The sequence below is a fragment of the Bombus affinis genome, chromosome 6, assembly GCF_024516045.1.
Source record: "Bombus affinis isolate iyBomAffi1 chromosome 6, iyBomAffi1.2, whole genome shotgun sequence".
In the NCBI taxonomy this organism is placed as follows: domain Eukaryota; kingdom Metazoa; phylum Arthropoda; class Insecta; order Hymenoptera; family Apidae; genus Bombus; species Bombus affinis.
The window spans coordinates 15425900-15440035 of NC_066349.1; the positions used below are offsets into that span (position 1 = coordinate 15425900).

General features: G+C 38.0%; 1 protein-coding gene across 2 annotated transcripts in view; it reads left to right on the forward strand.

The window, feature by feature from the left end:
- Nucleotides 1-14136, forward strand: part of LOC126917081 (uncharacterized) — a 524956-nt gene that overhangs the window by 506645 nt on the left and 4175 nt on the right. Inside the window, exons 4-5 of one of the 2 annotated variants that reach the window (XM_050723532.1) lie at nt 895-1076; nt 5994-6086. In XM_050723532.1, the coding sequence (XP_050579489.1) occupies nt 895-1076; nt 5994-6086 (275 nt within the window). The remainder of the gene's footprint in view (nt 1-894; nt 1077-5993; nt 6087-14136) is intronic. The other variant, XM_050723533.1, reaches the window with a different exon arrangement.

Sequence of the window (14136 nt, forward strand, 5' to 3'; positions counted from 1 at the left end):
TGAGAGAAATAATATTTTATGTAGTCGATGTAATAATTTAATAATAGAAGCTCTTTTGCATGGATCAAGCGTAACAAAAGTATGTAGAGAAAAAAAATATGAATGATAAAAGCATCGAAACGAAAACAAACGGAAAAATTGTCTTATTTTAACGCTGCAAACCACTCAACGATAACAATGAAAATTATGAGATTCGTCTTGTAGCACTGTGTTGTCTGTAATAATAAACCTGCAACACAGACGAACCGTATAAAGAGACAAAGCGAACGGTTAATTATATTAAATAAGCATTATTATTAACATTGTTTTAAACATAACGTGTAAAATAAAATATCGAGCAACAGAATTATAAATTACTTGCATGTTACAGAAAAATTCACCGTTATCTCTATCTAAACTAATTACCGTTCTTTCGTTAGAAAATTTGTCATAACTTTGAAACCTTAGACGCGAAACTTGGAATATTTGTCATTTTGAATAATCACGATTCGAATTTTCGAAGCGTCGATCGAGACTCTAAATTCTGTTTACGTGCAATTCGAAATTTGTTTCTAACGAAATAATTCTTCCTCCATTCGGCAATTAAAATTTCTCAGATCCTCGTAATTAAGTTCACCATACGTACACCCTGTTCCATGCTAAAGAAAAAATATAGAAGCTTAATTTTAGAGGAATTCTTGTTTCAAATTAAAAGTGCCCGGCTATTATTCCAAAGACCAACGATCAGCATTTACAAGAACAACAAGAACAGTAAGAACAGAGTAGCAAGAGACGGGCGTGCGTCTCCGAAATAACATTAACATGCTAATGGCCGCTCATTCGGCCGACATATTGCATGATATTTCAGGTTGAGACGTGGCCGTGATAATTTTGCAAACGTCGCTTCTATTGCAGGGGTGTCCCGGAAAAGCAAACAGCAAAGCCCACTGTTACGCTGCGTCACGATGGACTGTACGATATCTTATCACGAACGACCTTACTGGACGAAGATTTACCGGAAGCAGCGATTGTCAAATGCTTGCTCGGTATACCAAAGGCGAACTACAACGTTTCCCACAAAACCGTCTACTATCCCGGTTAGTATAAACGTATTTTAATCTATCCTATCTATCTTCGTCTCTCTATCTCTACGGTCTCTGTTATCTTTCTCTGTCGCACGCTACCGGAAGCGTTTTACCTTCGATCTTTTCATATTGCGGCGAGAAAGGGGAAGAAGGGGAAAAAAATGGAATAGCTCGTTAATGAGGTTTGGGGAAGGGGAGAAAAGAGGAAATGCAGGCCGCATTTACCGCGAATTAAAGACGTTTTATTCTCGCGTCTCTTGGAAAATCGATTTACGTCAACCCTTTAATAGGAACGCGACTCAGTTTGCCCGGCAGTTTCGCGACATAAATATTTGCCCAGCCAAGTTTGCGCTTTTATAACCGCGATAAATTCGCTGAGTGGTTTTAATTGGTTTACCTTAATCTTCTTTTTCAACTTTTTTCAACTTTTCAACGCCAACGCTCGCAAGTATATATGAAATTCGCGATAGTTTGCTCGATAACGATAAATGTATTTCTCGATCGTGGAACAAGATGTTACTTCTGGTGATTCGGACGTTTTAACGTTAAAGGGTTAATTATTAGCGATCCATAATGTCTTAGAAAACTCTCTATACGGTACGATCATAATTATTTAAATATTAAAACTATCTTTTCTCTCTTACAAAAAATTCTAACGTTTTTAAACGATTCAAGAACAACTTCCGTTCCAACAACGACGATTAACAGTATACATAAAGAGATCGCGAAAGTACTTTTCTACCAATTATAGCTTCGATTCAACGATACTGCAAACGGAATTACGAAGCCAAGTATCGTCATCGTCGAACGCTAAACATGTAACTTTTCGCAAAGTGAGTATCGCAAAGCCTGTCAACTAAAGCTGTGCTACTAAAAAATTTCACCCACGTATTTATCAAAATATAATGTAACGATCGTCAATGCATATAACGCGTCATCGATGTATTTCGACGTTATTCAATAATATTCGAAGAATTCTCCTGGCTCGCGTGCAATTGTGTCTCCTGTGTGTACATGTTTTCTGTACCGTGTAACAAACAACAAGCGTCAATATAACAAACTAAACATGATCGATTGTCAACGAAATCAACCCTGTATAGATATGAATGTGCAATGTACGTGTGTACCCATCTGTGTAAATGTATGCGTACGAGTGTACATGTTTATGCGCGTGTACGGAGCGAGCGTACGATACGCATCGTTCGCGTCACGTACTACGAAACGTTAACGTCAACGTTGAATTTCGAAGCGATATCTTCCTTTGGGTCAGTAAATAAACCACCCTCCTACCAGCGATTCTGGCAATTCGCGTGTTTTTTTTTATTTTTCACTTTTTTTTTTCTGTCACGGCTCTATCTTTTCGAGTACGATACACGGACGCGCGTGGAAATGTCGCAGCCTTCCGCGTCTCTGCTTCCGCGAGAAAATATTGCAAACGCCACCGGACGGACTTCCGGCCGAGCACGTTCTCTTTTGACCGAATTAGTTCCTCGCGTAGTAGGATAATAAAGTGACACGAGAAATAACGAGAAGTACAGAGATGAAGTAATCGCGAGTATCCCGTAAAAAGTCGAGTTTCGTAAAAGTTCGAGCGGAACGCGAAATAACATTTTACGATCGCTTAACTAAAGCGAGAAATACGTGGGACTCGTAGCGAAGGAAGGTTCAAAGTATTTGATGTGTCGTACGGTATCTGCTTGAAGCGAGAAAACGGGCCACTATTTTTGTTCGTTTTATGGTTTTAAACGACTTTCGTTAGCTTCGCGAATATATGTATATGTTTCTCGAAAAATAAATCGACGAAATTTTCTAAACGATTAATTAAAGATCGTCATTTTTGGAATGTCCAACGGAGAGCAAAAATACGTATTAAGCATCGAAAGCAAATAAAAGGAGCTTTGGCAAGTTGGTTATCGAATTTTAAAATCATATCGTTGCTTATCTCATATTCTTCGACTACGGTAGTCTGTGTTTATTCTCTTGTAATCTCGTAATCGTGAAAATCATCAGGATAATCTCTTTTTCTATGAATATACACGAGAAAAGAAGTAGCAAATGTAATTTGTAGAAATCTACGTGATAAAGGTAAGAGCCTTTGAAATGTACCTCCGTGCTGTTCAACGAGAAACCCGGCAGAACCTAAAACCTTGTGGCCTTAATCACCATTCTGGACGCAACCGCGAGCGTCGCTGGCCAAAATCATCTTAATCAAGCGTACAGCGTTTCGGCTTATTATACGTGTCCTCCCATTATCCTGGCAACGTCTGATCTCGGCAAGATGACATTCCAGCGATGGCAGTCGAGTTCAAAGGGCAAAGTCCTAAGAGGACCAGCCCGCGCCGATGGGTCAAGTAGTGGGCGTCGACAGTCTTGGCGTGTGCATCACGTTTGCTCACAGACGGCCGGTGTATTTTGCGGTGAAACTTGTAGCCACGTCCTTCCTCTTGCCTCGTTATCATCTCGACCGAAGAAGGGTTTTCAGTTCGTCCGGTTGCAGCCGTGGCCACGCGGCGTAGACGAAGAACGAAAGGACTAAATTACACACAGGCTAAATTGCTTGTACTCGCAAGCAGCACGCCCCGTCTATTATCGTCCAATTTTCTCTCGCTTCGCTGGACTAAATCTTCCTGTCCTCCTTCCTCCGATCAAACGTCTCACGAGCTTTTCCTCGAAGGATCCAGGGAAAAAATTCACGGAGGTCGAATCATCCTTCGTGACATACGACTCCACGTTATAGAACGGTGCGCGACTCGCTTTCACACGAGAGTGGATTCTTCGTTAGCCCTTCGTTCGTCCCACGTGTTTGCCAATTTGCGCCCCTGTCTATTCGACAGTCGCGCACGTGACGAGCATCGCGATCCGCGTCGCTAACTCTCGCCCGGCCGACTTATTATTGATACGTACTACTGGTCACGCCGTCTACGGCAGAACAGGTGCGCGCAAACTTCCACCGACTAATAACCGATCCCAGCCGTTTGATCCGCAGCAAGGTAGAAGAAGACCGGGCAAATATCGTTTACCAAATTTTTTATCGTTGACGGATTTCGGTGTTGTCGAATGGTTGATTCGAATTGCGAAACTCGCTTAATACTTTGATATAAACGAACGAACGATGATGAATTATTTGTCGTCAGAGTGTAGCGTGTTCTAAATTCTGTGCAGAGAACGTCTAAGAGTATTCGTAATTTATGTGGTCAGCGAAATATCGACCAGCTGTGAATAACAAATTTCTGTCCTCCAATATGGAAATAGCGTAGAAAATATAATTCTCTCGTGCTGTCTAAACTTTTTTTCGTCGTCACCTCTCTAAACGCTTTATATCCTTTTCACAACCACTTCCATCTCCAAGTTATCAATCGATACATTTTGTAACTTTAACGTTATCAAACGAATCCAATTGTTAATTCATCTTTACTACTAGCCGTATATACAAAGTGCAATCGACATGTGAGACGAGCGTAACATTTTGCAATTGAATTTGTTAAATTGCGCGTACGTAACGTTTATTATAACCGACTAGTAAAGTATAGAGAAAGAAGAATACTTTTACAACTACTAATTTATATGTACGTACCTTAGAATTATTTTTCGAGATTAAATGGATGAAAAATGTCTTATATCCTTGTCTTAACAAATTATTAATACAGATTTCGCGCTACGTAAATGTATTATAAAAGGTTAATAGAGTAACGTCATTCTCGTTCCATGAAGACGATGTAATTACGAAATTCATTTTTCCAAATGTAATAGACGCGAGAAACTTTGACTTTTCGCGTTTCTCATTGGATAACTCGTGCTGAAAACTTAGTTCCTTTACGTGATTATCTCGCTCACTTGTCACGGAACTAGCATAATAAAATTAAAGGACTCCTGAAGTTTCCCAAGCATTATGTGGTATAATGCAGCGCTCGTTTAACGTTGCGCCAAACCGCAAAACATTAATTATCTGGCCGAAGGAATATTCCGCGGAAATATATTTATCTTCTGTTTCCATCTGATGCAATTATCTCCGTATACTTTCAAGGAAGAAAATAGAGTAGTTGGAAAAGAAACTGTTACGTTTCGACCACGAAATGTCCGTTAATATAGTACAAAATATTTAAAACACGCTTGCGACACGTCCAAACCTCGGAACAAACTGACCCATTTCCAATCAGAATTTCATTTCTTTTATTTGCTGCTACGCCGTACTGCGTTTATACTGCGTTTACAAAACGCGGTATGATTATGCGCGATTAGACGAATAATCTTCGAGTGCATGCGCATATTAAACATCTTGATAAGTTTCACCAGATTCATTTAGTCTTTCGGTTGATCTTTTGTTTCATTTGTTACTAACGATTCGACGTTTTCAATTACAATTTACAAATAATTAAATCACTTAAATTAAATATAATTACAATCTTTAAGTTGAATTAAAATATAATTATTATTATATATACGTAGTACATTTCTTATAATAAATAGAAAATTGCTATAATAAATTCCACCGCTTTCGTAGAATAACATGTACACATTAGGAAAATATGTATCTTGTACCCGATAGAAACCCCATATCTGTTCCTTTTCTTAACTTTCATTTTCTATAATCTTTCATTCTTTGATCTTCGCTTCTTCTCTACGTTTCTAACAAGAATAAACTGTACGTATAAGGTGTGAGCGTTTAGAAAGAAATTCATGTCTAAACTTCTATAGCTTGTCAGTGTGTGTGTGTGTGTGTTTTTTTTTTCCTAACGAAATTTTTTTGATATAGCAAATTAAGACTATAAAACGATATTACTTGCTCCGTTACTACCAAGCTAAACTATTAGAACGAACTAACTAGTCGTGATTGACCAGATCCGTTCCTCTAACATTCTAACTACCCAGTTCGTAGAAATATATATGCTTACTACTTGATGGACGCGATATGTGGTGTTTATTGTGCAGGAACGCCTACTACTACTTCAACCGCTACAACGAAGCTGCAGCACAAAATGGAGATGAACGCGCTAAACGACTCAGAGGCTGGCAATGGTGGTGGTAAGGCTTGTAAATTTCTCCTCGTCCATTCACGACATCACCACCATAAGCCACCATCGTTCATGAGAATTGGAAACTTTGACAAGATTGATCTCGTTGTCTTTCTTGCGTACGGGATTCCGATCCCCGCGACCCGATCCCATGCCCAAATTTCCTCGTGAACGCTTGAAAATAGCTTTAGATGCTCGGGGCCATGATTTCGCAAGCGAAGATTCCGCAGGAACCCGCCGACAAGAAGCACGCGGTTTTTCTGCCTTGAACGGTTCGTAGCCGAACGTTTCGGTTCCGAAAAACATTCACGTGTGTCCAACGAAATCTGTTTCTTTTCTCGGATGAAATCCTGCAACCGAAACTCTGAAACGTACAGATATCGTGGAAACGTGGATTTTTCATAGATTCTGGCAATGGACTGTCAGATTTCAATAGAGTTGAGAAAATTAAGAAATATTAATATTATCCCCTCTTAGGGTTCGATTTACTGTGATATTATCTTTTCTTTCTTCTTTTTTTTTTTTTTTTTTTTTTATTTACTTGGAAACAAGGAAAAAGTTAAAATCGATTTAAAGATTATTTCTTAGTCTCTAGTTCGCTTTGAATCAAACAGGAGCGAGATTTTCAAGAATTATTTTAATTTTCTTTATACGAATAAATATATTGGATAATCGATATTATACACGTGAATATCCTTTCAATTCAAAAAACCGTTCGCTTCGGTGCATACCTTTGAACAGCTTGTTTTTGGCATCGTGTTTTCTGCACTCTATCGCACTTTGACATTTATTCCGAGGCACCAAATGCTGTTCGATGCTCTGATCATGTTAGAATCGTTAATTGTTAACCATAGGCATACAAATACTTCCTAAGTTCGTTTCACTGCTTGCATCCGATGTCCAATTTTTATCTCTGTTCTACGTTTACGATCAGTGTTACACACGCATCGTGAAACGCGTTCAACGATCAACGGATAAAACAAAGTTAATTTTGATCTCGACGCAGTAGAGTAATAGTTTACATATCGAACAATAGTATACCATCGTTTCGTTTATGTTATTTATTTTATTTTTCTCTTTGATCTCATATAACAGAATCTCCTGGTTAAACATTTTTGGTTACCATATTTTTAACAAAGTTGTCTTTTGTTTTTTCTCTTTTTATTTTTCTCCGAAATAATTTCATACAAGATACAGCTCAATCTGCTCAAAGTTCTCGAACGATGTAACCCAAATTTCAAACATCTCGAACACAGTTAACAACTGTGCAACGTGTCCTTCTGCTAACACGCCTCTTCCTCATCGACAAGTAAAATATTTATACTCTAATTATGCCAACCGGGCTAACAAAATAACAAGTATTTGCATACGGTATGCAAGAGGAAATACAAACAATTTCTAGACATAGTAAATAAATAAACAGCAGGAGTCCGCAATGTGCTTTATAATGGCAACTACGTTTCTTCGTAAATATTCTATCAAGATTAATGTTTGTATAAATCCACTAGTAAATGAAGCTTGTGAACAGGCTACTGTCTTTCTGTGAAATAGAATATAAATATTTAACCACGCGAAAGATTAATTCTCAAAGAATGGTGGGTAATAATTTTCGATACAGGCGCGGACATTTCGGTTGCTTTATGATTTATTACTCCCACTTCTGATTCATCGACTCTTCTTTCGCTTTTTCTCCATTTTTCGTTTTCATTAATCTCTTTTTTTATATTCTTTTTTATGTCGTTTAAAAATACACAACAAACAGTTGGAGTAACGAAAAAAAAGGAAACAGCGCATGGGAACAAAAGTGCTTTTAAAAATGAATGTTCTAGCCTCGCGAGTCGATAATCGCGATAAGCGTATCATCTGGAATTTCCTCGACCAATCGATTTTTCGTGATACAGTATCGGCTATATCGCGTTTCTCATTTCCCCGACAGAAGACTTATTTCCTCGCACGGCGTTCCTGGCAAAAGGAAGCTGGAGAATTTTTGTGTAATCACCGAGTTCTTTTGCCGTTTCTTATCACGCAAAACGACCGTTGCAAGCACAGTTTGCAACGTTACTTCTTTAAACGACCCAAGAGACAGAGGAAAACACCTAGAACGTACGATAAATGTTATCTAATTTGTGTAAAAAGTGGGGCTCGAGATTCTTATTCGGGAGCCCGCGGGATTGAAGATTTTATAAATGAAAATGAATTTGTTAGGAGAACGAGAAAGAGAGATATTTTAATTCGATGGGACGGGCAGAGGAAATCACGCGGGAATCACCTGGTAAAAGGTATTTACTTTCGTTAACAATTCTGTTTAACGTATCCGTTTGAAATTCAACTGAATTTCAAATATTCCGCCCGCTAGTAAAGTATTCAAATTCATCGAGAAAAAAGGAAAAAATACTGGGCAAATTAACAAAGTTTTACGCCGCGGGATGGCAAAGACAAAAAATGTGTGACAAGTATTCTAGGTAATTTAATAAAAAATTCAGAAACACTGAATCTCGCTGATAAACTAAATTAAATTCAAGCTGTCTCCTTGAAAACGACACTGCGTCGAATGAAATATTTAAAAAGAGTATTTGAAGTATGAAAAATATTCTCTATCTATATTATCTCTAAATCATCGAACAAAGCTAAAGAGAATAATTACGAAATACCAAATAATACACTGCAGCTACATTGTTTCTGAATTTCTCGGAATACGCGCGTTTAAAACCTGACTAAACTGAAACTCAAACTGAAATTCAACCAAACCGACAAGGTTTCTTCATCGTAAAAAACAATTTAACTCGTCTCATCCTTGACGCTTTAACTTTTATCTATTCCCCTCGTATAAAATAAAGACTGCAGAGCGTAAAAGGAGGATTTTTATTCCACTAAAGATAAAAATCCAAACTTGTAAACGCTAAATGACGTGGCGTTTAATTTCGATCGCTTGCAAATTAATAAAACTTCGAGTTTCCCTCCGACGACGGCCAAGAAAAAGAATAAATAACGTACGAAGACCAGCTACAGTAGATTAATCTCTTCGTTGATAATCGAGCATCAACGAAGGATACGGTTAATAAACTAACAGCGGCGTAAGTTCTGGTTGAAGGGGATGAAGGGAAGTGGCATTTCCTCTTGAAGCTCATCAGCTGGCATTACTGCGCTACGCTAATAAATAGCCGAAGTTGAGGTTGCGTTAATACCTTCTCCTCTTACACACTGGCGCACGAATTTCCTCGGTGATAACGCTATCAAGCAGTTTGCCGATCCATATCGCCGGCAACGCGTTAAAGTTTCCAGCCGAGCATCAAAGGGGAACGGCGTGTGTAACTTTCTTTTGCCGCGTAATACGGTGGCAGGTCTGACGAAAAAAAAAAAAGGATTTTAGAAGGACGAAGCAATTCGAACGCCACCGCGGGTCGGGAAACGTATCGGCGTTTTCTCGAATACAGGAAAACGCGGATAGATTAGTTTACGATATCTCGTTCAATTTGAAAATATATGTAATAATCGGAAAGATGATATTTTTACTTGGTCGTAATCTTGTTCGTTTTAATGTCATTTGATCTACGTACTTACGACTTTTCACGTTTAACCCTTTGCACTGGAAATTTTATTTCAATTTCGTTAGCAGCAGCTCCCGACGCTTTTAAGCGTTTTATTTGAAATCTACTTGAACTAAAAAATAAGAATTTAAATAAATAAAGGGAGAAAGAAATTCACTTGAATAACAGTTTTATTCACGCTATTGTTGTATTTTGTAATTTTTCAGTGTGTGATATATCTTGAAACAATTTCCAGCATGCAATCTTGGTTTTCTTTCGCACGTTTCGCAGACAAAGGTGGACATGAAAGAATGTCGAGTGAAACTCGACAAAGGAGCTTCTGAGATAAAAACTAATGTCGAGTCATACTCGACATATGTGTGCTAAGGGTTAAAGCTTAGTTAAAAGTCGAGTCACAATTTTTCTCCGTCCTAAAGTCCATTCGAACGTACTTGAAAATTTGCGATATCGAAATTGTTGACGTATCAGCATCGTTTCTATGATAATTCAGTTTGGTAGGTTAATTTGATTTAATTTTATCATTGATAGTTATCGAACTACTACTAAGGAAAGAGAGCGATATTAAATATTACGATTTACCTCGAAATAAACATATTATTATATAAGTAGCATATGTAGTACATAAAGAATTCTTTGAAACCGACGATTTTTATAAATTTGAAAGTGGGACAATTAATTAACATTATTCGAGAACAGCGTATCTTTATTTCAACCAGATAGAAATTACGCGCGATCGATTGATTTCGTTCTAACCATGTTGAAATGATTAAAATCTCGTTTATACATATATATCGCTCTGATATGTATTATTTATAAAGTATACTATAAGAAAGGAAAAGAACAAGAACAAAGAGAATTAAGGTACAACGTTGAAATTAGCCAAGAATTGCCAAAGTACGTCTTTCAATTAATTGGTAGCGCGAATCATCGGAAATCATGCTCATAAACATGTTCAACGTGTTTCAACTTGAACGAGATTGGATTATGTTGATACACAGCGTGGATCTAGACAAATTTCATAGACGCCAGACGTTTCGTTTAAAAGCTTATATCCAGTTTAGAAAGTTTCTTCCATTTGATCATTTTAGAACAAAGCAAAATGAGCAATAGACAAAGAACTTGGAAAATTAATTTCTACTTGTTATTAAGTTAACACAGACGGTCAATGCTTCTAACAATGTACACTAATTAGCCATGGAAGTTAGACCTCGTTTGCATCAGATAGCAATGCCAGTGGATCATTATCATATGGATACGCTATAACTGCACGAAATCAGCAGCATTCAATTTCAACTCCCTGCTGTCTCCCTGATTATGGGCGACAGAAACTAAAATTGCTAAGTGTTTCCATATATACGGATATATTCTGTAATTAAATCGCATTAATTCCAAGTACAAAACATTTAGTGCGAAATTTAATATTAACGCTAGAACTACCGATGGTTAACACGAAACTATTTCTACCAAAACCAGTGAAAATGACTGGTCTTTAAAAAATACATAATAATGGAATATTTTTATATTTATTAATTTATTATATTCTTACAGAAACAACTCCATGTTATGTAGTAATACATGTAATACATTTTTGGTATTATTAATCCATCTGGGATTATGATCCATAAACGAGGATTGACACATTTATAAAATTGCAGAACCAGTCATTTTGACTACTGTATTTTCTGACTAATTGTATTTCTAGTGTTAAATACTAACGTTTCGCTTAAAACGCATGATTTTCGAAAACATTGATCATTCTAGGCGACTTGTCTGAGCAAACATAATTTCATCGTTTAATACTAATCGTTATTCCAACTGAGCTGATATTAACACTTTGACTGCCACGTTGGTCATATACGACCGGCCACGGTCGTATGACCGTCTCCCCTGTGACGCCACGATGGTCGATCATTGGTGACCGGAGCGCTTCAACCTCTTACAATTGTAAAAATTGTATGAAAATTTACAGTTAGGGCATTTTGAATATAACCGATAAATAGAAGGTACTTTGAAATGAAAAGTGCCCCATTGAACGATTAAACATTTTTATTAGAACATCGATAAAAAAAAAAATGAGAACAAATCTTGCATCTAACGGTGCACTGTATTTGCATCCATATCTTTGAGGAGTAATCTGCGAATATTATTATAAACACACCTTAGAAAATAATCGTAAATGCTGCTTTATAATCATATAATTGAAGTTAGAAGTGTGAACATACCTTACTATTATATATAGAATGAGCAAATACCGTTTACTAATATCTCCTACACGTTTCAACGATATATTCTGCACGTTTTGCTTACGACGAAATAACGAATGCGAATGGTTTGTTGAAATAAACGAAGCCTTGTTATAATATGTCGCTATCAACTGTTACCGAGGCACCACGGTGGTCACGGGTGACCACCAATAAGATAAACGGTCCATTGGAGAAGAATGTTGTCTTACATCGTCAATTTATTACTATTTTGCCATTATATGCTTTGAATAATAAAAATACTCCCGTGGCGCCCTCAGCGAAACGTGTGATTTCGACGTGGCAGTCAAAGTGTTAAACGGATCAGCTGTAGATACATATCGCATCCTTGTTTCAAGAGTGACACAACTTGGGAGCACCAATTCGTTAAAAATATTCAAGCAAAAGTCTCCGAACATAATATGGTTCGGTATTTCGTGAATGTCTATAAAGGAAATAATGTTCCTGGAGCAAGATCAAAATCGTTTTCATCATTTGTAAACCTTTAAAAAATCCCCAAGCACTTTCTTATAATTGCAACATAAGAAACACGTGTTCCGGAATACGTTAATTTTATCACAAAAATATCATACACAAGTACCTATACTACGTTTTCCGTATTTGGTTCCGAGTTGCATTTTTAATCATACGAGCCATCTTTTCTTGTCTTCTTCGACTTTGAAAATCTCAAAGATTCAAATTTCCATCGTAAATCAAAGAAATATCGCGAACAAATACTGCAGAAATCCCATCGAATTTTTATAGCAGCGCGATTCTGCGACGCTAACGCAAGATATATCCAGAGTACTCGAACTTTTCCAGAAGCCAGAAACACGTTGCGCAAGAAAAACAACTTCCACCACGGATGATTAAATCGTTGGAGTCAACGTATACGCATCATACGCGACGCGTAACGTTCTTTTCCCCGCGGAAGATTTCTCCTGATCGAGTTCACTGAACTTGCCGAAACGCACACCGTTATGGAAGAAACTTCCAACCGAAGCGACGATTAAATCGTCCGACCGTACGTTTTCGAAACGCCCACGAAGCACTGCTCTACGTCGACGATTAAATCTTTCGCCGGGCCATTTCCGAAGCGTCCTGTACGATTGTTACGTCCGCTCTTGGCTTCTGTCTTACCCCTCTCCGTGTTCCACCTCCCGTTGGCCAACGATTAAATCGGCCAACCATGGAAAAAAGTTTCGAGCAATGGAAACATTTCCCAAGGTAACGAAGGAAACAATAGGTAAAACAAGGAAGCTCGCAAATAAGAGAGTAATTAGCCGTGGCGGTAGTCGGCGAGTTAATTCTTATTGCTAATGGAAACCCCTTCTGCTGACAGGGGGTGAGAGAAGAAGAAGAAGAGATAAAGCGAAACGGCCCGGTTCGCGGAACACATTCCCCTAATTTAAGGACATGCAGTTTACATTAGCGGTCCCTGACTTAGCGTAACGCTGGTGTCACGAACAAAGTATAGCGGCGTTATACCGCTGTCGTATCTCATAAACTTTTCGCCGGATCGTAATCAAAGCTTAACGGGCCACCGTAAAAGAAAATGGTATCCGCGACTATAATTTCCAGTCGTGAAAGATACTTTGCAGCGCGTTGGCTCATCGGCATGTTTATCGACGTGTAACGCACTGGTTAACCGGTCCGCCGGTCGATTACGTTTGAAATAATAATGCACGCAAAAAGCACGCCATCGATCGCGGTGATAACGACCGGGCAAGGAAAAGAAATTGAGACGTGAATTTCCTCTGATAACGTCGAAAAAGAATTTTTTTTCGAAAAGGGATATAAGCGTATATATGAAGTTGATTATGTATATATGAAGTTTAAGCTCGCGATTTATTTGGTAGTCAACGAGAGGCGTAAATTCTCGCTACGATTCTGATAATCGACACCGCGAATCAGTCGTTCCCCTGTTTCAATTAGGATAACAGAGGTAGTTCAAACGATTGTAACGCTGAATTAACAGAGTTAATATAAACTTGTATATTTAATAATATTTAAAATTATAATGAACACGTCACAAACGATTTAACGATGATACAATTAGTTTGTTACTGTAATTCGGCCCGACTTTATAATATTTCTCGATGTATCCGTTTGACTAAGCGATTTCGATTTTATTACTCTCAACCTCTCGATGCATTCGGTTCGAATCCTCAAATGATACTGACTGCCCTTCGAATTTTTCCTTTGTCTTTTCTGGGAGACGACCCCCACCACGCTCGAGTCTCGCAACTGTTTGCGCTTATGATCAAGTATG